The 24878-nt window shown below is 35.7% G+C and overlaps 2 protein-coding genes across 6 annotated transcripts in view; one reads left to right on the top strand and one right to left on the bottom strand.

Moving 5' to 3' along the window:
* The window catches only part of DNAH7 (dynein axonemal heavy chain 7), a 115239-nt gene that overhangs the window by 87009 nt on the left and 3352 nt on the right, over positions 1-24878 (top strand). The window contains exons 48-60 of the mRNA XM_074593757.1: positions 849-1039; positions 3977-4110; positions 4804-5139; positions 7560-7686; positions 8882-9076; positions 11960-12052; positions 17411-17587; positions 18619-18780; positions 19530-19730; positions 20488-20649; positions 22062-22247; positions 22981-23118; positions 23869-24099. Of these exons, the coding sequence (XP_074449858.1) occupies positions 849-1039; positions 3977-4110; positions 4804-5139; positions 7560-7686; positions 8882-9076; positions 11960-12052; positions 17411-17587; positions 18619-18780; positions 19530-19730; positions 20488-20649; positions 22062-22247; positions 22981-23118; positions 23869-24099 (2333 nt within the window). The remainder of the gene's footprint in view (positions 1-848; positions 1040-3976; positions 4111-4803; positions 5140-7559; positions 7687-8881; positions 9077-11959; positions 12053-17410; positions 17588-18618; positions 18781-19529; positions 19731-20487; positions 20650-22061; positions 22248-22980; positions 23119-23868; positions 24100-24878) is intronic.
* LOC141746056 (baculoviral IAP repeat-containing protein 5.1-like) lies at positions 969-16378 on the bottom strand. Of its 5 annotated transcripts, none has more exons than XR_012588202.1 (5): positions 16215-16378; positions 15065-15174; positions 14482-14596; positions 7591-7668; positions 969-1031 (listed from the first exon to the last, which is right to left on the bottom strand). XR_012588202.1 is itself a non-coding variant. In XM_074593764.1 (4 exons), exons 1-4 carry the CDS (start codon positions 16362-16364, stop codon positions 7654-7656), a joined length of 390 nt encoding a protein of 129 aa, XP_074449865.1. In that variant the 5' UTR covers positions 16365-16378; the 3' UTR covers positions 7566-7653. The 5 variants fall into 5 exon arrangements, 3 of the variants coding, with proteins under 3 accessions (XP_074449865.1, XP_074449862.1, XP_074449864.1); XR_012588203.1 differs by lacking the exon at positions 969-1031 and adding an exon at positions 6894-7005 and having other exon boundaries at positions 7595-7668; XM_074593764.1 differs by lacking the exon at positions 969-1031 and having other exon boundaries at positions 7566-7668.

Raw genomic sequence — 24878 nt, 5'->3', positions numbered from 1 at the left:
GCTAAAAAATGAAACTCCAGTGACTCAAATGTTCTCATAGTTAAGGAAAACAGAGAAATCTTTTTCTTGTTTTGAATCAAATTAGTACTGTAGTAATTGAAGTCCTCACCCCAGGTTATGAGATACTTCTTAGCACAAGATAATTATAATACTCAGTTTAATTTGTATCTTTTAATTGCTTTATGAGATTTGCCATTTGTTTGTTTTCATGTTACAATAATTTTATTTCTAAAAAGTAATGTTGTTTTTATTTAGCTTTTCAAGAGTATAAATACCAGATTGCTAGGCTGTGATCATTAATGATTCTTGTATTCTCTGTAGTATCTGTATTGCAAGTAGTCTTATTACCCTCAAATAGAAATAAATTAATGAAATGTAAAGTTATAACTCCAGCTATTTTTCAATGGCTAACAAGTAAAGAAATGGATTGTTTATTCTCCATTATTTCTTTCTTGATTTTGACAATCTCATATGCTTACAGTGAAAACTGAAGCAGACTTAGTTACCCAAAATTATTTCTGTGGCATGTGACATTTAATTTGTTGTTATTTCTCTTTTCAAAAATGGTAGCCTTAAACTGCTGTTCTAAGCCATTGGCAGCAGTAATAATAGCATTTAGTTGCTTTTTTTGCAAATTGATATAATATTAAAAAGAATTAAAGGTACATTTCTTTGATTCATTTTTCAATCAGCTGAGTAAGAAACATTAACTTTATCTCTAGGTATTGCTGGATTCATATTTTTATTTTCACACTGTAAATATAGATTATACATATGTATTGTAAAGAACAGTCAATCGGTAATATAAACGGCAAGAAAGTTCTACTAATTCTTATGTTATTTTGAAGTGCTACTGGAGAATATTGGAGAAGAACTTGATCCTATCCTAGAGCCACTTTTGCTCAAACAGACCTTTAAGCAATCAGGGAGTACATGCATTTGCCTTGGAGACTCCACAATCGAGTATGCTCCTGAATTCCGCTTCTATATTACAACTAAGCTGAGAAATCCACATTATCTTCCTGAAACATCTGTTAAGGTGAGAATTTTGAAAATGAATGTGCAACTCTGTTTTAATTTTAAAATGATTCCTTGGCTAAAAACAGGGAAGAAATTCCGGCACTTGTTTATTCCTCCTCCCCTGCCAAAATTGGAGTTTTTTTACACTGCTGGAAGACTGGTATCATGTCAGAAGTGTTGACATTTCTCATGTCTAATACTTCACCTTGCAATACTGTCATTCTTTCATACTGTCAGGAATTTAATTAATTAATTAATTTTAACACCTTTCCCAGTCTGTATCTTGTGATACTATTTAGTCACCCTTTATTATAAAAAATATTTACAAGGACTTAATATAATAGTCACCTCACATGCAAACTCTACATGATGCTTTTATATTCATGATTTTTATCTGCAGTATAGATAGGGAGAGGAGTCTGAGCAAATCCTGGCATTGTGCCTTGTTTATAACAGATAGAAAATATATTTACAAATGTATATATTTGATAACTGTAGCTATTCTTATTTTTCTATGTTAGGACAAAAAAAAAAGTAGTTTTCTGCTTTAAAGAATAAAATTGCTGTTTTAATCTTTTTGAAATTGCTTGGGAGATATATTCCTCCTTTTATTTGTTATTATTTTTGAAGAACTGTTTATCGAAAAGTATTGCAAATTTACACTTTTGTTAAACATAGACTATACCAAAACACAAAACCTTGAAATCAAAACTTTTTAAAGTATTATGATATTCAGTAAAATGGAACAGTAAGTTGTTTCAACAATAAAGGAGTACTGATGCAGGAATAACAGACAAAAAATAATGAAAGATAATAACTTCTATTCACTTCAATGCACATCAAATCACCTATACATTGATCTTTTATCAAGAAGGTAAATAGCTGCATGTACAGAAAAAAAGATGAAATATGAAAGGAAGAGAATAGCCAAAAGATTTAGAGTACAGATGACAGTTATTTCCTAGGAAAAGTTTTTTACTTAACAGACAGTTAAAATCTCCTAGTTGCCAATCAACAGTCAATATAGTCTTTTTTTTTTTTTTTTTTCTTCCCCAGAATATAAAGTTTCTAAAGATAAATCTTCTCTAGTTGGTTTCCATTCACAGACATAAATAGTTAATTGCTCCAACAAGGAGCAGTTGCTTCGTTACATGGTTGGGGATACTCCCAGCTACACCACACGCTGCTGAGGTAGCTGACTAACGTGGCTCACGTACAGGGAGCAGAAGGCAGAAAAGTAATATCTAAGTATCTTAGTCTGAAGCTAATTGCAACATCCATTGGTGAATCTGTCCTGAGGATTATTCAGGAGCTAGCTGATGAAATGAGTCCAGGGAAAACAGTTATTGATATGATTATCATATTTCACAGAAAAAGATTGTACTGAATTCTGATGTGACTTACATAGTGAAGCCTGCAAAGAGACATAGGTCATGGATTTACGTGTATTTACACTACATAGATATGTATTTGCAGTTATGAGCCATTTGGAGTAGTTTTTTTTTCCTGTTTCTAACATTATTAATTAAATGTAGTAAAACCCACTAAAAATCAGATAATTTTCAGTGCTGCTGAGGGAAAGGTGACTTATTCACATCCATAAAAATATCATTCTGTCCATCAGGGACCAAGGAGAAATGTAGAATGTAGACAGGAGTTTGCACTTAGACCTCAGAGGTTCCAATGTCTGAACCAGACAACCTTTCAGAGCATGGCAGCTCTGATTGAAAGCTAACTCATAACGCCATTTGTAGCTAGCCTTTTACTTTGAAGAAGGGAAATGAAGCCTATAGAAGACTCTTGAAGTTTTGAACCATTAGGTCCCTCTTATATTTCCCAGTACTAAAATTGTTAAATAAGGTGAGGAAGAAATAGGTCATGATACTTGTGAAGATCTTATTGATTCTTAGTGTCATATAGAACTGAACCTCCTCTCAAAATTCCTGTGTGCAAGAACAGTGTGATATGCTATCTGTGCTCCTAAATTTTTTTTCAGATGAGGCTTACTAGAACCAAAAACTATTAGTGACGTATTTTAAGAAAGTTAAAATATTACCCCTCCTAACTTTACAAGCTAAACTCATGAAAAAAAGCCTCAAATATTTGGACAACTTTCAGATATTATTAGTGGCAGAAGCAGATCAAGACAAATTAACTTCACAGGTATTTCATGTTCTAACTGATCACTATGTTCAAGGCTAATGTGCTTACGAAACACAAATCTGTATCTGTACCCACCAAAAAAGCCCAAAGAGAATCTGTAGTCACTATTACCGAGTCAATTAATTGAAACCAATATTGTCATCAGTCTTGATGATTGATAAGTAGATTATTTTCTTGGTTTTGAACTACATGCATCAAACTATTTTCTAGACTTCTGCTGGTAATGTATTCCTTCCCTTTCTCATGTAAAATATTGTACATTTTTGCCACTTCTTCAGCAAGAGCATGTGGGTTTTTTTCCAGATCCATTATAACTATGTCATGGGATGGGAATTCTTTTAAATAAAATTTTTTTTTCCAGTCACTTATTTTCTCATGAAAAAGAGACCATGATGCTGTCCTAATTCTAAGATGCAAATTTCCCTGTAATAATAACATCAGAAATTGCGTGTGAACAAGGCCATTACAGAGAGAAAACGTATGTGGTAGAGGCAATAGTGTTTGTTCATATTATATGGACCAATCCCTTGAAGCACCGATATTCAAAGTTTCAGTGTAATTTTGAGGAACAGATATTCCTGTCGTATCCCGTTTATGGTTAACTTTCTTGATTAAACCTGGAGTTAGCTCTCCAACACATAATGTTAAAACCTCAGCTGCAATTTATTTACTCTCAAAGTTTGGTTGAGCATATTACATGATATTTTACAATCCTCATCTTGTAAACGAAGAAGCGTTTTAATTGCGTCTGGCCATAACACTGCTATCTTTTAAAAAATATTTCTTCTAACAGGTAACATTATTGAACTTCATGATAACTTCAGAAGGAATGCAGGATCAGCTTCTTGGAATTGTAGTTGCAAGAGAAAGGCCAGATCTTGAAGAAGAAAAACAAGCCCTCATCCTTCAAGGGGCTGAGAATAAAAGGTATCAAGATAACTTCCCTTGCTAGGGATAGAAGCAGATTGCAGTTTAACAAAATAAAATCATGGTAACTAAATTTCTGAGACCTTTTTTTTTGTTTGATTTAACAGGAAATTCAAGACTGCTATTTTTGAGACCCCAAACTTAGGCTTTTGTTTGTTTTTTAGGCTGATTTGGATGCATGCTCTTACACATATTCCTGATGGTTGTGCCTTTCTTCTTCTGATATGTCTTCCTATTTCTGTGATTATTAGGAGCTGCATTGCAGGTTGTGTAATTGCAAAATGTAGCTCTTGATCCTGTTCTCTGTTTTTATGCATCCCTTCCATGGTGTTAGCATATGATTTGCTGTCCTCATGAATTTTGATTAGATATTAATGGTTGTGTTTTAGAAATACTCTCATTGTGTGCTACATTTGCACTGATTGTACATGACAAAGAGCATCTTTCCCCATGGGTCAAAGCATGAAATATACAGTATTCAAAGTGGTTTGTCACTTCCGATTTTTGATATCCATTTTTAGCCTGAAAGTGGCTAAATTTTTCAGAAATTTAAGGGACTGTTTAATAAGAAAAAAAGGTTTTGCTATGTAAGTTCCATACCATGAATAGAATCTACACATTGTCTTATTTTATAGAAACTAACAGAAAACAGCTCTAATTTTCATATGTGAAAAATCTTGTGTATTATTTTAGGCAGCTAAAAGAAATAGAAGACAAGATTTTGGAAGTTCTTTCAGCCTCAGAAGGAAATATTTTGGAGGATGAAACTGCTATTAATATATTGTCTTCTTCCAAAGTTCTGGCTAATGAGATTTCTGAAAAGCAAGCTGTAGCTGAAGAGACAGAAAAGAAGATTGATGCTACTCGTATGGGCTATCGTCCTATTGCCATCCATTCGTCAATCTTGTTTTTCTCTATTGCTGATCTAGCTAACATTGAGCCAATGTACCAGTATTCACTCATGTGGTTTATTAACCTTTTCATCATGTCTATAGATAATTCGGAGCAGTCAGAAGTTTTACAAACAAGGTAAGAGTGATACTTCACCATTTGTAATCGGTGATATATTCATAGCTACTCCAGAAATGTTACTGCCATTTCTCCAAAGTGCATCATCTCATGCATTGAATTTTGAAATATTTTTTGTATATATATATAAATATATGTGTGTGTGTCAGATATTTTCCTGGAAAGTAATTTATTCATAGAAGCAAAATGGTACAATATATTACAAGTGCAACATATTCCACTATTTCTGCTTAGTAATTGCTACCTCAAGTAGTGTATGAAATTACGAAGTATGCGTTAGATAAAAGTGGTCTATTTGCTTTGGTTTTATGTTTCATTTAATGTGACTTTGTATGTCTTCAAGGAACAGACAAGAAACTTTTTCACACAACTGGTGAGAGAGAATGAAATCTTGTGACTGGGGTTCTTGACTGTAGAGTGTGCAAGGCATTAATTATTAACCCAACCTTTTTTTTAATTCAGCTTGATTATTGTTTTATACTTAAGGTGTCACTCCCTCTTCCAGCTTGTTCATGAGAACAGGAGAAACTCTGCAATCTTTGATGACCTGAATTTATTTTACATATGATGGACATCACTATTATGATCACATTAGGATTATTCAAAATATACCCTTTAAGTGAATTATCTACACAGAGATTTTTTTAAAGAAACTTTTTCAGTGTTCTGTCACATCAGTTATAAATTCTACTTAAGTGACTTTATTTGGTCGTCAAACCACAGGGCATTGCTTCTGTTACTTAGCTACTTGCCTGTTCATCAAATGAACAAAGGATGGGAGAGGGAAACTACTCTCCCAATTTGTATATAGAAAATTTTCCCAGTTAATATTGCAAATGGCAATTTCTGAATTATCCATTACTGTCCATATTTTATTTAAACACAAGGAAGTTTGAGTACCTGGTAAGGTAGTACTTAGTGTGTAGTTTAATGTGTAGTGTTCAGTTTAGTGGCATATTGGTTATTTTTTAATTAGAATTTAGTCAAGGTCTAGGCAATCTAAGTCTATCATAACTGTTTTATCAAAGATATTGCTACTAATCATTTAAGGCAGATCTTAATATTTTGGTATCATATTTGAAACTACATTCAAGGTAGTCTTTACCAATAAGGCAATCTGTTTTCTATAAACCTAGCTGTTTGACTATGTCTTACTCAAGTCTCAAAAACACCCTGTATGCCTGTGTGCCTGAATTAAAGTGAGCAATAAATAAAATAATCTCATGTTGATTATGTTGATTCAGAACCTTTCTGTCAGCAGAAATACAGAGATACAGGACCTGAATCCCAGCTGACAGTATGCATTCCTAGGGAAGGACTTGTGTAAGCCCGTTTTGATAATTTTGCCCAGCGAAGGCAGAGGAAGTCAGACTCAACAGAAAATTCTCTGTGAATTAATAATTCACATAAGACTGTTTATCTTGAGCTATCTTCTCTAGTCAGGCATTCTTTACTAGAGGCTCTACGCTGAGATTTTTTTAATTATTCTTTTCTCATGCAAACCATGTTACTTCTCTAACTTGAAAAAAGCTTCCATTTTGTCCCATGGCCATCTTTGTGTCAGCATTTTGTGTATAAATTGTATGTATATCTGTGTAGCTGATGAGGAATCAGTAATTTTGAAAGGACTTAAAATGCTAATAAAAAAACAGGCACATTTATATATTACAGCAATATAACAAAAAATGGTCTATTTCTTGTTAGATTAGTAGAAGAAAACAAAAGTAGATTTAAACACAAGACTGAAAAGGAGGCAACAGATCAAACAACATAGCTTGCTCTCAATCTCGATCTTCGGTCAAAAGCTTTCCACTTTTCAATTATAATAGATCACACTTAGGTTTCTGAATGATCTCCGTGTCAGAACTGGAGGAATACAAATTCAGACACTGCATGTCTATCCACCCAAATGGGCTTTTCCTTATTTTGACTAGGTATTCAAGGTATTCAAACTTAAGCCTTTATAAAACAATAGGTGGCCTCCTTGCTTTGTATTTAAAGGAAGTTATTGAAAATAAATCACAAAGTTTTAAATATGTTTGTGTTATAGTGTATTAAGGAAAATACTCTGTAGAATGGGAAACATATTTCAGATAATCTTTAAAGATGGACTGTTTTGATTTTCACCCTGGTATTTATATGCATAATGAACTTTAAAATTGCTGCTTTTTTCTGCCCCTTCCAAAAGAGACCTCTCACTTCCTCTGAAAATCTTGTATTACTAAGATGTAATTGCACTTAAATGTGTTTTATGTTAGTTTGCTGTCTAAATGGTACATGCATTTAATGATTTCTTTGGGGTGATTGACCAGAGAATTTATTAGAACAAAGGAGAGCTAAATGGTTTGTAATAGATTTCCAGAGTGTGCACTCTTTAGAGTGATATTAACGGAAGGTTGTTCTCTTTTTGACACCTGTAGGTTGAAGATTCTCAAGGATCATTTTACTTACTCACTTTATGTCAATGTCTGTCGCTCCCTCTTTGAAAAGGACAAGCTGCTCTTCTCTTTTTGTCTAACTGTGAATCTCCTGAAATACGAAAGATTGGTCAGTAATTAATAATAATTTGCAGTTTTATATGATATGTATTAAACTGCATATACAAACTATCAGTAAAAGGAGCATACAGGATAAGAATAGAAAAATAAGTTTATATATAAGTTTAGAAATGTAAGTTTATATTACTTAAGCCTCAATTTTGTGGTGTTTTGTTTTCATTTTAATAAGCAATTATAAGTATCGAAAAAGATTCTCTAGACTAAAATAAATAAATAACAAACAGGTATGGCAAAACTGAGCTAGATGATAACAGTTTTTCTAAGCATTACTTAAAGCAAAGCCTAGCCTATGTTATTCTTACTTTGCAAAATTTTACTGTAATGTATTCTGAGTTCTAAGAGCATATCAAAATGAATTGTTACCACTGATTTAAGAAACTACACATCTTTTTCACGTAAGGTGCTAAATGTGCTTATTTTTGCATAGAATTCCTTAAAATCAAACACTTGTATTGACTGAATTATATTAATTTCTAGTAATTCTTAACAAAATATTTCTTCATGGGATTTTTTAAATTCATAATTAAATACACACATTTTAACCATATCATCTGCAAAACTGTACGTATGATTGCTTTGGGTTGTTTCTTTCAGCGTAATATGGAAAAGTTTATAATTTTAGAAACTTCTGAAATTTTTATATTGGGGAATATATAGAAGTGAATTCTTTCAAGAGCTGACAGTAGTAATCATGGAACACCATTCTCCCATTCACAGGGACTTCAATTTACAAATTCAAGCCATCAAAGAAATTCTGAAATAAAGGTGTATTGAGAAAGGAATGAGATGTGTAATAGGTTGATATTTCTTTTTAATGCTTAGCCTTGCATTGTAGGAAAAGGTTGCAAAATGCATGGTTCCCTCAAATACTTACAGTATTTTTTTCCTTCAACATTTTGGGATTTGAAGAATGGGTATAAAAATCAGTTAACATTGTTCATTCCCCAAGTTAGGAATGCAGATGAATCTTTAAATTGGCTCGTATCTTAGGTTTTTTGATTTCTTAAGTTCATGTTTAACTGAAAACCAGACACTGAATACTTTGGCAATTAGCTTTTATTAGTTCTATAGGAGCTTTTTCAACTAATGCAAGAATTCAGATAACTCTGTTGATTTCCTAAATAATGTACTAAACCCATTAGATTTTATTTATTTAGTCCTGAGAACAGTGTTTTTCATTGTAGATTAATGAGAATGAGTGGAAATTTCTGTTAACTGGAGGCATAGGTTTGGACAACCCCTTTTCTAATCCATGTACCTGGCTTCCTCCAAAATCATGGGATGAAATCTGTCGACTAGAGGATTTGCAATGCTTCACAAACATTCGGCAGGATTTTACACGACTAAAGGATGGATGGAAATTGGTATACGATAGCTTGGTACGTTAACATTCCTGATTGCTTGCATTCATAAGCTAATTAACACATTGAAAATATTTATTCAGCGAAAAGAAAGTACTGTCATTTTACATGATATATTCTTACATATATGAATGTAAATATTTAAGCGAATGGTGTGTAGTAGTACATTATTGCCAATTTGTCAGGTGGCTTCTGAATGATTTGAATTGAATTTGGATGGGAAAAAAGCAACACAACCTGGAGTGGTGATAGTGAAATTTACTAAGCTTTAGGCAAGCACTGTCCCCTGTCAGCCTAGGCATTTGTTTACCATGCTTTGAGGATGCCTTTTCATGTTGTTATGTAGCATGCTGCTTTCCTGGATAAACGTAAAAAAACAATTACTGCCATTTAGAGAAACTGGAGTGGAATTTGGGAGACCATTGATCCTCAATTCTGACAGTGACCTGATAGATGCATGAATGACTGACTTTGTCTTTAACTTCATCACTATTTCCTTAAAATCTAAGATCTTTAGATTAATTTTACTCCACATTTGGGCACTTGTTTCATCTTCACAGTGGTTTCATAACCACTTCCCTATTCAGATAATACTGTCCATTTGTGCTAGTCCATTGAACCACCTCTCTCACTATTAAACTTAAATGATGAAAATTTATCATCAAAATTCAAATGACTCAGGACTTCTTACATCCATTTCAAAAAGATTAACTGTGTGTTTTATTAATTGTAAATGTCAAGGATTTAGAAATCCTATTTAAAAAAATGGTCTTAAAGTATGCAAAGAGGGAAAGAATAGATTTTTGGTTGGAAATGCTCATAAATGTGTGATGATAGACATTTAAGAAACTGAGCGGCTGTAGCTCCTTCAGTCGTCCAGATTGCAGGAAACAGGCAAATAGCAGAGATAAAGTTTTCCTTGGGCATTTACAAAAAGATTGAGGGCAAGTTGAGGGCTTTAGTTTTCCTTTGGGAAACAGTTGCTTGGAAAATGAACAGAGAAATGATGGCATTTGAAAAAGATATTAAGGGAGGGGAGACTACTTTGTAAGGCACTTTGGGATTATAGCTTTTTAAAGCAATGCCTAATATAAATGAAAGGTGCTGGCTTTCAGAAGTAAAGATTCAAGATGTCTGTGATAGCTATGTGTATATTCACACAGCCAAACTGAAATAAGTAGAAACGCCTTCATTTAAGTGGCATTCAATAAAATGAGATCTATAGAATCAGGTCATCAGTTGACTGATAAAGAATCTACTAACAGTTACAGTGAAGCCAGGAACATTCAGTAACTGAACATTGAGTGCTAGGTCAGAAGGAATGGCATTATCTATTGCTGTCCTGATACAGAAGAGTTGCTATGCCTTTTACTTGTTATGTGAAAACATTTTCATTCCCCATCTAGCTTTAATACTAGTACTTTCATGTGAGTGCAGTGGAATTTTTCAAAAATGCTAGTTAACGGGTCTTGGGCAAGATTCCTTTTTCATAGCTGTATTTTTATCACCAGTATAGTTTATCCCCAGTAATATGCAGCCAGCTCTTTTTCCTGTCTTGTTGGTGATATACAAATTTAAAATCAAGGGGAGTTTCATGTATGATGTGTGTTAGAGAGAGAGGGCACACAATCAGTGTTGCTTGAGCCACTTTGTCATCAGCAACCATAGACTGAAGATTAATGTTTTTCAAAGGAGTTTGAGACATACTTTTTCTCCTCCTACTCTTGTAGATCAGGTTGTTCCAAAAGTAGGGGAGACCTGACTTCAACTCCCTAATTCAAGGATTCCATGTATTTTATCTTAAGTTGTATTGCATATCTTGGAGTAGGGACCAAAAGTCAGTTCTTCTGTAGCTGGCTGACTTAATCTCAAAGCTAGTGCTGCATCTCTTCTCATGGAGAAGCAAAGGCTTTTAAGCACTCTGGCACAACTCAATGGAGCCTTCAGTGCAACCTTCACTCTTCAGTGTTTCCAAATTCACTCAATTTTCCACAAATCTTGCAACTTTTTTCGCTAAACTCTTAAACAGCTGTTATAGATGTCATTCTGAGGTACCTATATTCCCCCATATATTAATATAAAAATAATGCAGCATTCTGGACTCTGATTTTAAACTAAGTGCCTAAAAGTTGGGGAAGGAGGGAGCCATGCTCCAGATCCTTAGCAGAACATGACCACCATTGTGATTTGATTTGCTAAATCAAAGTTGCTCAGAATGCAGTTTGTGCAGGTCTGTCTGCATACCTCTGTGCCCAACCCTCTACAGGCAAGCCTAAGAGGCTCACCACCAGAGCTGTAATACCAGTTTCCAGACAGACATACGTAGCTGGCACTGTACTCCAGTCTAATAAGAAGTTAACATGCCACACAACCACTGCTGTTCCCAACCCAATAACTGCAACAACTACTTAACAGCTGCATTATTCATAGGCCATTTACAAACTGAGTTCACTGGTACATTGTTTGACTTAATTTTCCCATTCTTGTTTTCTCCATTCAGATGTCTAACTCCTAGTTATCATGTAATACTGTAATGTGATTGTCATTGATTATATGGTTATCATCATTGTAATATTGAAGAACATTCTGTTCTAACAGAAAGATGGAGGTAAAGTGCATTTTCAGGTTTCCTCCAGCTCACTCATTCTCCAATTTCTAGAGAAGACCTTTGGATTATTATCTTTTAAACACATAAAAATTACTATAACTTTTCTGCTATAAGAGAAGCTTCTTAGGTGAAGATAATTTGAAGTTTTTTTTAAAAAAAGCTTTAAGCATGTCTACCCCACTTCTGTAGATTAATACATCATGAATTGATGCATCAAGTTAAAAGATAACTTACTCTCACTATAGGTAATTCACAAATGCCTTAAAGAAGGTTGAAATACATATATTTTTTAGGAACCCCAGCATGAGGATTTTCCTGCAGAATGGCAAGACAAGTTGGGGGAGTTCCAAAGGATGCTTATCATTCGCTGCCTGAGACCTGACAAAGTATGTACACAACTTTCACCTTATTCAAAGGGGTCTATCCATCTTAGCAAACAAAAGTATTTGCAAGTATGCATTTCAACTGTGCTGTCTACAACAGTCTATTGTAAAGGAAAATACAAATTAATGAGACTTCAAAAAAAACAGCAAGTTTGAAATTGTCATTAATTTTTTTTAAAAAAACAGAAGGGTAGGCGTTTAGCTTTTGTTAAGTTTCAGTGTACACACCAAAATTCCCAGAGCTCTTCCTCCTTGAGACTGTCTTACAAACCTTCTGACTTCCCTTTTTCAGTTCACCGCTATTTTTGCTGTTGTAACTTTTTTGGTGGACATCACTATCTATGGTAAATTTTGTCTGATCTAGGAAGATAATTTAATGGTAAGCAGGAGAGTAGATAATGTAGGTGCTTAAATTTAGCAGTTATTGCAGGCACACAGATTAATTTTGTTCTATGGAAAGCATTTTGAAGCAGAACTGTTATGAGTCTGTCTAGCTGTAAGTCTTGAATGTGGCACAGATCACAATAGAGGATCATGGTTGTGAATCTTTATTCCAAAAAAGTCAACCTACTAAAAACCAGAATATAAGTATTTACTTAGACATTTTTCATATATTCACAGGTTAGTGAGACTACTATTAGTCCACACCTAGCCATAATGACAAAGCACATTGTGAAAGATAGGAGTTAGTATAAACAGTTATGACTTCCAGAAAGCCTATGAAAGGAATTCTCTACACTTCCTCACGTAACTGATTAGCTTTATATTAGTACTCAGATAAAATGCTTGTACCGTACGTAGAAGACAACTTTTAGAGAGTCAGACTTTACACTTCATTTCTCCTGAAGTTTTTTTGACTGGCAGTATGAGCTTTCAGAACATTGGTCAGATGGATCAGCATGGAGAGGCACTGGCGGCGGCAGTGTATACTGATGCTTGGAGACAAAGTTTTCCACAAGACGCTGCCTAGTTGCGGTGACTTCTTCTTCAAAAGCACGTATTATGCTTTGGCCAGTTTTATACTTAAAGCAAAGCAAGAGTGAGACTTTCAGTTGAGCAATTTAACCGTCTAGTTCAACTATATTCAAATTTAGATCCTCAGAATCCCACTCATCTTTCACTGATTGTAGCTTAGAAGTCTACTTTTGGCTATGGCAATGGTGCAGAGCAGTTTGTCAGATATTTCATATAAATACTCCCACTTAATTCAGAAACTCCTCCACCAGCCTTGCCAGTAGGACTCCATTCAGTTACCACTTTTGATTATGTCTAGTATACTTCTGCTTTTTAAGTAAATTGTGAACCTAGTGATTCAAAATACATCTGAACAGATCAGGGAGGGAGACTTCACTTTGATTTTCTTATGTGTGAAGAGGTATGATCTCACTTCTTAGGATGCATTAGGATATTGGTGCTTCAAGGTGGCAGCATGCTCTGAATCAGCCCTAGTGCATAGCCCTCCAAGCTATTGGTGGGCAAAGTGTCCCCACTTGAAGCTACTGCTTCAAGTCTTCTATATGCAGTACTTAGAAATAAAGTAACATTACGGCCAAGACGCAGTTTGTACCTTGAAACACTGCTCTAAATAATTCACTGTTCAGGTTAGATAACAACATCATCTTCTCGCTCTTAGTCCACCTTTTAAAATATCAGACTGCTCCCACTGCAGCACGTGAGCCTGTTTTTATGTATTTGAATCTGTTGTATAGGGAACTTAAATACTTAACCTTGACAGTCTCCAGGTATGTTTTCAATACAGAAAATTATCAGCAAGGCAGAGATCTTATTTGTGCAAACCCACCAGGAACTAAGATGCAGAACCTTTACTATGCCTGAAAAAACTAGGTTCGCTTGGTTCTTACCAATCTATAGGATTAGTGTCATATATAAAAGATCAGCTAATTGAAGCAGTTCAGTTTTGTGTGCTTTTGTATGTCAACACTATGGCATGCATGAAGTCCCAGAAGTGGGGAGGAGTAAAACTGGATAACTGTAAAATATTTAAAATGGGCTTTAAAGTTTGAAAGCCTATTTAGACTGTAGAAATGGACATGTGAAGCAACGGTCCGGTCAAATTGTCTTTTCATATGTGTTGTTCATCGCTCCTGAGAAAGACAGAGGTGCTCATTGTAGAACTTCCAGGACGGATTGATTATTGCACCCAAGATATTTTTTCTGCTGTAATGAGTTGTTGGAAAAACATTGCTACAGAAACAGGTTTTCTTTCAAAAAGCTAGACAATAGACAACACTGAGAGGTGTTTAGGTGCAGATTTCTTGGCCAATAACGCACATAAATCATTACTTCAGAATAAGTAATTTTCTAGCCTTACACAATCACTCCTTGCTGATGCTTGGAAATCTTAGAGATGGAAATTCTTGTTTATATTCTAGCTTTGAATCTTGTATTAAGATTAATTGGTTAACACTTACAACTAAGGTTCTCAGCCGTGTCATCTCCAGCATGTAGTACTCCTCCATTGTCAGGTCATCAAAGTGCTTAGTAAGGGATAAAAAGCCACAGCTGTGACGTTTGGTGTGTTCCTCCCTGCGATGTAAACACAGAATAAGAACCCATATTAAGCCCATGAAAGTTACATTTCAAGAGATGAAGAAATCTGAATAGACAGGTCTCTTCAGTACTTCTACTGATAGACAGTAGAAAAAGTATCATACAGAAAATGTGATACATATGAAATAGATTTTAGTGAATCTCAGATAACAGCTAGATGTGAGCCAAGAAGACACAAGGGAAGATATAGACTGAGTTTACAATGTCTTCTACTTTGTTGAATGAAAAGCATTTTCTTTGGAGGCAAAATGAGAGCACGACGAAGAATTGCATGGGATATAATTAACAAATTATGAACTATTTCAAGGTTACTAAGTAAGACAAGGTTTTGGTACGCTTCAGTTTTGTGTACTGTTACAGAAAATTTGGCAATTTTGTAATGAGTAAGGGGGTGTTGCCAAAGAAGTTTGGAGGAATACTTCCAGAACATTGTTACATGCTTACCATGGGTCATCATTTGGTTCCCAGCCTTCCAGTTCGATCAAGCAAAAGAAACATTTTGCCACATCTGGTTCATTTTCACTGGGACAGTGGACAAAGCCCGCCTTTGCCATCTGCAGGTGACAGTTGATAAGATTAGAGCATCATCCAACACAATGCTCATATTCACATCAGCAAGCTGTTTCTGAGAGCTTGCAAATAACGCCTTTCCCCACAACGTCTATCAGCACAGATCACGCTGAAAAATAAATTTTAAGTGTGAGGACTGCAAGCAGGTCAACAATCAACTAGTAAAGGAACAAGGAATAGGCTACAAGTAGTGAATGGATTTCTGCATGGCTGTGGTAACTGCAGGCTACTGGAGTAGCTTTGTTGTACGAGATAACATCTAGTAGATGCCACGCAACACAGGCGTTTCAGTAGAAGTGCGTGAGATCTGCCATAGCCAGGACTTCAAAGAATATTTTCAGAGAAAAAAGCATAGTATAAGACCATGGACATAGAAAGCCTTTAACTTAATAACATAAGATATGTAACTAAAATACTATGTCTTTAACTTCTATGATTTCCTGTCACTTTAGAATCACATCTGTCTGAAACACTAACAATTAAGTAAGTTTGTTTCAGTTACAGACTTCACACCTTCTCATATAACTCTTGCAGTATGTATCATCTGAGATCCAGCCTGGAAGTTTCATTTGTGTGCCAAAGTAGAAGTCAGGTGGATTTTTTTAATATTCAAGTCAAAGCCTGCAGGGACACGAACATTAAGTTTTCTAAATTTCATCCTTGCTGCAAGATGTGTGCTCATTTCTTTAAATATAGGCTTCTTTTTCATGAATGAAAATTTGCAATCAGAAAGACTACATAATATGAGAAATTAACTTTTAAATGACAAGAACAAAAAAAAAAAATTGCAAACAAGAGAAGTAGCTATTTCAACTCTGTAGCTAGACTTAGTCAACTGAACATGCAGAAGCCAATCATCCTACTGCAGGATTTATGAGCAGGGAACAGAGGAAAGTTGGAGTATTCAGCTTTCTCTTCAGGCTTAGTGGAAGCTCACAGCTCTCTTGAGCATGAATATATTTAACAATGACTTCACATTCAAGCGCAATATATAAAAAAATAAGGCATAGTCAAAAATACCCACTTTTAGACTTACATTCTCTGGAGTGCACTTGCAGTTCTCTACAAAAGGCCACTTTGCGAAGGTTTTTAAACGATTCTCATATTCATACATATCCTTAAAATCACTCAAGAGCTTGGAAGCTAAACCAGACTCTTTCAAGAGCATCTCCATCTATAAAGCCTGCAATTTGGATAGCCCAGAGCCTCCCTCCTGCTCTCACATTTAAGGCGTTATACTAATTGGTGACGCCTTGCACCTGTAAAGCAGGATAAGTTTTAAACTAAGTAAAAACCCAGGTGAGTATGAGCAGGACAATCAAGAGAAAGGAAGCTACTGGAAGTCAGGAACTCGGTCACACTATATATTTATTAACTGAAAGTACCTATGCTAATGCAGTATGAAAATTACAAATTTTATAATTGAAATGTCAAAAATGCAAGTTAAAAACTTTATGAATGCAGCAGTTTTACGTATAAAATTTAAAAAAATATTATACTGATTGTGACCGAAGTGGTTGAATTAACATTGCTATTTGAAACCTTTATCATTTCTTGAATTTCGTGTGCAGAGATTAAATGTTAGTATCACATTTGCAAATACTGTTGCATTTCTTTAATGAGGAGGTGGTTATTGTAAAATATTCTAGAGTGTGTTCAGAGATAGAATGAATTGTGATGTTTAAAAGAATTACATCTGTAAGGATCAAAGCATTAAGCTGTCATTTTGTAAATTTCTCTCATTTTGGTACAGAGCCCAGTTAACTTCAGTGGGAAGTTTAAACACCAGTGTGTACAAGACTGCTGTACACAGCAGTTTTCTAAACCAAGATCTTAACACCTTTGAAAGGTGTTGCATTATGAGACTTGAAAATTGAAATTCTCTCCATAATACAGATGGAGTAAGTGCAGAAAAAAATCCGGCGTCCCATACCAGCTGCTTAGTCCGTCCAGATGTGTTGACAGAAATGAGATTAAGGATCGTTTGCATAGGACTTCCACTTTCAACCCTCTTAGAGCATCTTCGAGCTTAAAGACTACTTTTTGCCTGGATTTACACATGCTAAAGCACTGATTCCTCTGGAAATGTACTTGTATCTAATTTTATATGCAGGGATACTGTCCTTGAAATTTATATTAAAATGTTTAGAGTAATATATGCTAATGCTTACACAAAAATCAGACACTTTAATTCTATTTTTTCTTTTTTTTTTTTTTCAGATAATACCAATGGTGCAGGATTTTATCATTCATAACCTGGGACGTCCATTTATTGAGCCACCTCCATTTGATTTGTCCAAAGCATTTTCTGATAGTCACTCTTGTACACCACTGATATTTATACTTTCTCCTGGTGCCGACCCCATGGCAGCCCTTGTTAAGTTTGCTGATGACCAGGTATTTTCATATCTCCAGGCTTTTTAAATATAGTTGATGCGTGCGTGTGTGTGCGCGAGTGTGCGCGCACACGTATGTTTGTATGAAGCAATGAACTTTATTTAAGTAGAAGTTCAAATGCCAAAGTAAGGTCAAAACCCTGTTTTTAACTGCTCAAAAACATGTTAAAATTGATCTCGTGGTTCTCTTTAACACAAAGCACTAATTAATGCATGTGGATTGTCTTTAGGAATGAATAATTTGTCTATTGTTTATAAGAAATTGTATGTTAAATATTTTTGGCATATTTTATAATGTGATGTCATGATCTATTTAATTAATTACTTTGTGTAATCTCAAATGGAAAAATGGAACAAAGCCATAGTGATTTAAATGCTAATTGTAATAAATCTTACCTGAAAAATGGTATTTTTTTCTAATAAGCATATTATATTAATTAATTAAAAACCACTGTATTAATATAGGACCTTATGATCTTGGGTGGCATTTACACTTCAGAATTAAAATATGAATTTTTGTTGGCTTTGACCAGTACTATGGCATTTAAAACAAAAAAGTCCCAACAGCCTAAATCAGTTCTGATGTAGAAGGGTATTGTTATAATACTAGAAAGTTGCTGTTTTCTGTTAAGATGTTTTTATTTCATTTCCTGACTATTATTATGTCAGAATTCTGTGCTGCTGAGAATGACAGATATACTTCAAGTCCCCAACCACTAAGCTGTAAACGTAGCTTGCATTTTATAGTAGGTTGTCTACATCCTTAAAGAGCATGCTGTTTTCAGGAGTATTTTGAAACTGGCAGAATTTTACAGTCCTGGATTGAATGGTTAAGTAGTTGAAGCTTTTCAGTGGAAAACAGATGAAAGGTTTTTCTCAACTGGAATGGCGTGAAAAAAGATTTAAACTGTACTTTAAGATATACTGTACATTAAATATTTCAAAAATACGTATAGATGTGAACTCTCATAACAGAAGGTTTATGTATTTATGCAATATTATTCTTACTTATAATATGCTTTCTCTATGTAGGGATATGGTGATACAAAGCTTAGTTCACTGTCACTTGGTCAAGGCCAAGGCCCGATAGCTGTGAAAATGCTAGAGAAGGCAGTAAAGGAAGGAACATGGGTAGTTCTGCAAAACTGCCATCTAGCAAGTTCATGGATGCCAATACTGGAAAGAATCTGTGAGGTAAAAATAAATATTATCTTCTTATAAATACTTTTGAAGGCATGTCTGATCCATACAGGCGACTGAAAAGCCAGCTTAGTGTACCTGATGGTGATGCCCATTATGTAAGGGTAGTCATCACATATTGATTCCGTCTTTCCTTCTGCCTGCTGGAGTAGAAAGTGCTCACAAACAAACACTGTGGGGCTCACCCATTCCTTTAGTGGTAAATCCCAGCCACTACCACGCTCTCTTCAGGCCCGTTAAGTTCCATCATATGTTTATTGCTACAGAAAAACAGTATGCTAAGGAATTTTACTCTGGAACAGCTGTAAGTTTCCAAAGAGATACGAGTGTACACTTCTTTCTACACCCCACCCCACCTCCCCTTAATAAACTTAAAAATTTCTGATGTATTCATATGATTACTGTAGCCCTTCCTAGAACAGCTGTATGACAGTAAATGGGAAAAGTATACATTCTGTTGCTCTTGTGATACAGAGCCTACGCTTGGTTTTGTTCATATATTCCACAAACATGCACAGAGAGAGCAAATTTTAGTTCCAATTACTGAAGTCTTGAATAAAAATACACCAGCGGTAGAAGGAAAGTTGTCATTCGTAACTGTGACTTTCACTATAATCACATGTAAGCATCTAAGAAATTAAACTTTTCCCACTTTAAAAAAATTTGCTTTAATAATAACACTTGAGGTATATATTAATCTATTGTGTCTTCCAATTGCCTGGGTTTATGTGTGTTTATTGTAGGAGCTAAACCCTGATACAACACATCCAGATTTCCGAATTTGGCTCACCAGTTACCCATCTGCCACTTTCCCAGTGTCTGTACTTCAGAATGGAGTGAAGATGACTAACGAGGCACCAAAAGGCTTACGGGCCAATATAATACGTTCGTACCTGATGGATCCAATATGTGACCCTGACTTTTTCAACAGCTGCAGAAAACCTGTTAGTAATGTTGTATTGTAACTTCGTAAATCAGACCCTGACAATGGTGTATGTATGCTCAAGGGGAAAAAAAACCCCTCCCAAATTAAATAGCTGTCGTCCACTGCAATGAAACTGGTATTGCTTACTGGCAATAGCGAAGTAAATTTAATTTTTATTTTATTGCTAGTCTCCTACATCTTCAATTGAGATTTTGTGGTATGACAATAATACAACGCTCTAGTTTTGTTTTTTTTTTAAAAAAGAAAGACTGGGAAAAAAATCTTAACTTCTCTTTTCAAAATTAGATATCTGTTTGGAAGCATATTTTACATTATTCTTCTATAATTAATGTAGTTCTTCTAAATCACATCATATACTTCGCTAAATGGTCTCAACTGAAAAGCAAAACAAAAGCTCCTACCTGAAGGCTTTCTTTAAAGGCTTGAAATCTATCTTGATCATGAGGGGGGGGAAAAAAAAAAAAAAGCAGAAATATTGTATGAACAATGTTTTATAATACAACAGTGTAAAAAAGTATTCATTGGTACATTATCTCGTACACATAGCTGTAGGTGTCATGTATATTGATTACATATACAGGGATATACAGCTTTAAAAAAGAAAGCTACCCCTGACCTATAAACACTATGTTAATAAGGCAAGACCTGCTGGGTTTTGCGTGACTCAAAGACAGCACTGCTGTGCAGGACATGAGAAAAAAAGAAACTGTTTAACCCATCCACGAATTATTAATGGTGTTGCATTTGGTTTTAAGGCTGAGTTCAAGACATTGCTGTATGGCCTCTGCTTCTTCCATGCACTGGTGCAAGAAAGGCGAAATTTTGGGCCATTGGGCTGGAACATTCCATACGAGTTCAATGAGACTGACCTGCGCATCAGTGTGCAGCAGCTGCACATCTTCCTCGACCAGTATGAGGTATGGCAACCTCTCACAGGAGTCACTGGTCCTTGCGTGCAGTTTCTAGGACTGTCAGTGATGTACCAATGCAGGCTGAGTGCTGCCACGGCAGCAGCTTAGCGTGGGCCGTGAATTAGAAACCAAGAGCTACTTGCAATAGTGCTAAACACATTCCTTTTAAGTGGTTAGTGTACCATGATCAGTGTATAACTGATGTGGGAAACTTTCAAATTACAATGTAGAAGTTCTGCCATGCAAAATAGAGCAGCATTTGTTCCCTCTATTTGTCTTATTCATTGGAATCTTACCCAATGTCTAGGCAGGAGCTATGGATTCAGCTCCTGGTGATGTTACTGCAAGCTGTAAAATACCGAACACTTAATTGCTGGCTGTGATTCATTCAGTGACAGCGATAATATTAGACCCTGAACTGTTGTAGATTAATAACAACCTTGATCTATTTGTGTAAACTTGGCAGATGAAGTTTCCTTCCCTGCTTGCAGAGCTAGGCAGTGTTTCATAGAAGCCTCTCTGGAATTTGCTAGCAATACATGACACTTCCTTATGTGTCAGCGTCCTAAGCGACCCACTACAGCCAGAATCTGTTAAAGTTATGGCTGGGGGCAGGAAGGGGGTGTTATTTTCAAACTACTGTCAGCCTGGTTTTGATGATCAGTGTGGTTAATAGGTAAATTGTGATTCAGCATGAGAAAGCAAATTCATGAAGGTGTGCGTTTCTTTTCCTGCAGGAGAGTGAAGGGGGGGTCTGAGGGCGGGTGTCCTCCCCTTATATGACCAAAGCTTATGAGCAAATGTACTGCCTAGCAGGGAGGGAAGCATTTTAATTTTTTTTTCCCTGAAAGACAATTTGTATGTAGTAAACAGAATTCCTGGTACTTTTTTCAACTGATTTGCTTTATCTCAGTTCTCTCAGCATATCATGCACTCCTGCAATGACTTCCTATAAATAATTTATCTCTTATCACCCCTGATTTGTTCCTTTCATGTGCCTAAGAGGAGTCCAGCTTCTCCCAACTTCAACTTTAAACATGTTTGATTTTTATTCAGAAATTTATGAGCACAGATACAGCCCTGTGACAGCATACGTTTATTTCAGAAGTACGTATAGCCAAACGACTAGAGATAGTTTTGGAAAAGTTTTTCATACACTTGTACTCAGGGAATTCCACACGCATTAATATGGAAATTTTTTGTGCTATTAGTCTTCAAAAGAAGCAATGCTGGGTGACTCGATGGATGATTATTAAAGTATTTGAAGATCAGGAGATCAGTGGTACAAGCATGAACTAGCAGAAGTAAATAAGAGCTTTTAAACTTTCCAGTGAGAATTCTGTATGACTTCCAAATAAATTACAGTTATACCAGAAGTGCTAAGCTGTAGTTCAGATCATTGTCTTGCTTTTTTTCAGGAGGTGCCATATGATGCTCTTCGCTATATGACTGGAGAATGTAATTATGGTGGCAGAGTCACTGATGACTGGGATCGACGTACACTACGTAGTGTTCTAAACATGTTTTTTTCATCAGAAATCATTACAAATGTAGATTATAAATTTGATCCAAGCGGCCTTTATTTTGCTCCTCCTGAAGGAGATGTAAGTATCCCAGAACAACAAAATTACCAACAGCTAATTTTTTTCAAAAATAGATCTATCTTTACTCACAATGATATGTGCCTCAGTGCTTACTGCTGTCACAGTTCACTTTTGTGGCTTCATCTCATATTCTATTAGAACTTGTTTCAGCAGCTTCTAAGAAATGGAAATGATGCAAAACCCCCCCCCAACTACTGCCAACTAAATCGACTTTACTGTGTGAGGCAGCACACTTAGGGGACAATAAGGGAGAAACCCAGCCTGGTGAAGATAAAAGCGTTATAAAATAAACATAAGATAATTAGTTGATCATATCTGCTGGACGTAGAAAGGACGTGGTAATCAGCTTAATTTATCACACAGGAGAATTATGTTCACATCAGCAAAACGCCTTCGGACACTTGGCAAGCAGTGGGCCCAGTAAGGGACCACAGCCCCTCGCACTAGGTGCCTTATTTTGTAAGAGAACTTCCAACGGCTGTCAGAAATTTTGTTGGAAGTTATTTAAGCAAAGCCAATCCTGATTTCAGGGTAAAAGGATGGACGGAAGGAATTCAAGAGGCACAGTCAGCCCCTGTATTTCCTTTTTATATCTTAGTTTACACACTGTATTCATTACACTAGGAAAGTTTGTAGTAGTTTTGAGATGTGGTTTGCAGCATGTCATGGGCCTCTTTGGCTGTTCTGCATCTCCTTTTAAGTCTAAAGTATTTTTTTATCTTCCTTTTTTCAGTACCAAAGCTATATTGAATATACAAAGACACTTCCACTGAATCCTTCCCCAGAGATATTTGGAATGAACGCAAATGCTGATATTACCAAGGATCAGTCAGAAACGCAACTGTTATTTGATAACATTCTTCTCACACAGGTATGTAAAAAGTCACGCACCATCTTACTGTAACTTTCTACTCTATCTCCACATGAGTATGCTTAGATTTTTTTTTTTTGTTTTTACTGTACCTTATTGTGTTTTATCTCCATTCTGGTGAAATTACTGTTCCACTTACGAATTTTTTAAGGCTTTTTTGGTTTTGTATTTTTCCTGACTGTCTTCCTAAGGAAACGTATCTTCTGTGATTGTACAGTCAGTTTGCATATCTTCTAATCCCCCAGTTTTTAACAGTTTTCACCTTCTTGGCCAGTTTTACTCCAGTTTGTAAACCAGGTACAATTTAGGGACACTATAGTTCCTGTAAGCTTCATGAGAAAAATTCAGAGCTGAATATAAGGCGCAAGAGGGACCTGGAGGGACAGGGAGACACAGCTTGGCACCGCTCTCCCCTGTTTGACAGCACTGGCCAGCCAGTGGTGCTGCTGGGCACATTGGAGGCAGGGGGAGAAAGACTGGTTTACAGTGGAAACAAGATTCCAGCGAAAAAGCGAGGACACAAATCTGTAGGAAAGCACATTTTGTTAGGTCTAAGATAATAACTTACCACAATAATATAGGAGATTCTGAAACAAATGAATTTCAGTCACAGGGGAAGAGGGTTGGAACCGTAATGATCTTTTAAATAATGCCTTTATAACAGCTCTGTTTTCCTGCGTTTTAACTACTGACTCTCCTAAGTCCTCTTTCTTTTCCTCAAAATAAATCCAAGTTTTTGGCGCTCTCTAGTCTCAGGCATCTGGCGGTGGTGCAAAATCAACCGATGAAGTTCTTCATGAAGTCACAGATGACATCCTGAGCAAACTCCCTCCAAATTTTGACATTGAAGCAGCAATGAGAAGATACCCAACCACTTACACTCAAAGCATGAATACTGTGCTTGTCCAAGAGATGGGACGCTTCAACAAGTTATTGCAGACAATACGGGACTCCTGTGTTAACATTCAGAAAGCAATAAAGGTGAGCTGAAGATAACCTTTAAAAGCATATACCTGGAACCTAGACTCAAATCTCGGAGCTATTCATGCAAGTACCTTAGAGAACCGACCCTGAAGTCTGATTCAGCTTGGTCAGTCAAACACTTTAAAGAATCCAGATTCCACACTGATTTATTGTTCTGTATCTTAAAACTGACAGGAGTACATTGGAATATAAAAGTATTATTGGGCCTACTGTAGAGAAACCAAAACAGAAAGTTTTTAACTGCAGATTTGCTAGCAAATAAGACAAGCAGTAACTAGGTTCACATCTGTTTTTCTGTCTCACTGTCATGAAAGACTGAAGCACCTCACACAATTTCTTACAGATGAAAGCAGATCTCCTCAACACCTCAAATAAACAGCAAAATTACTCACAGTGAGGATTACAGTTAAGATATCACAGTCTAAAATCAATGTTTGCTCTCAGTAGGAATCAAAAGCTACAGCTGTGCAAAATGCAGAAAAAGGCAGGAAAAAGTCAGTTTGGGTAATTTTTATTTATCCTATAATAGCTTAAGGCCGAGGAGGCATTTAAAAGCACAAAACAACCAACCAAAACAAACACCACCCCTCTCCTTGTTAAAGCCAAACTACAAGCTGAGAAGTGCCACTTTAGAATAAGGCACTTGCAGCAATGAATGTTGCAGTTTTGAGAAAACTTTAAATAATAATGAAAAAGAGCATTTACAGTTAGTAAAACTCAGAAGTGCTCTGTGAAGACCATGTTTCTGGGGAAAGACTGCAAGGGAGAATTTTCCA

The sequence above is a fragment of the Larus michahellis genome, chromosome 7 (genome assembly GCF_964199755.1).
Source record: "Larus michahellis chromosome 7, bLarMic1.1, whole genome shotgun sequence".
NCBI lineage: Eukaryota > Metazoa > Chordata > Aves > Charadriiformes > Laridae > Larus > Larus michahellis.
The sequence above is the reverse complement of the archived record's forward strand: the minus strand, read 5'-3'. Positions and strand labels throughout refer to the sequence as shown.

What these genes read in the sequence shown, in the direction of transcription:
- LOC141746056 (XM_074593761.1), bottom strand. Translation starts at nt 16,364, where the DNA reads ATGGAGATGCTCTTGAAAGAGTCTGGTTTAGCTTCCAAGCTCTTGAGT. An exon ending in GAACCAAATGATGACCCATG is followed by an intron (nt 14,597 to 15,064) that starts GTAAGCATGTAA and finishes TTTACATCGCAG; the next exon opens with GGAGGAACACACCAAACGTC. An exon ending in CACGGCTGAGAACCTTAGTT is followed by an intron (nt 13,072 to 14,481) that starts GTAAGTGTTAAC and finishes CTTTGCTTTAAG; the next exon opens with TATAAAACTGGCCAAAGCAT.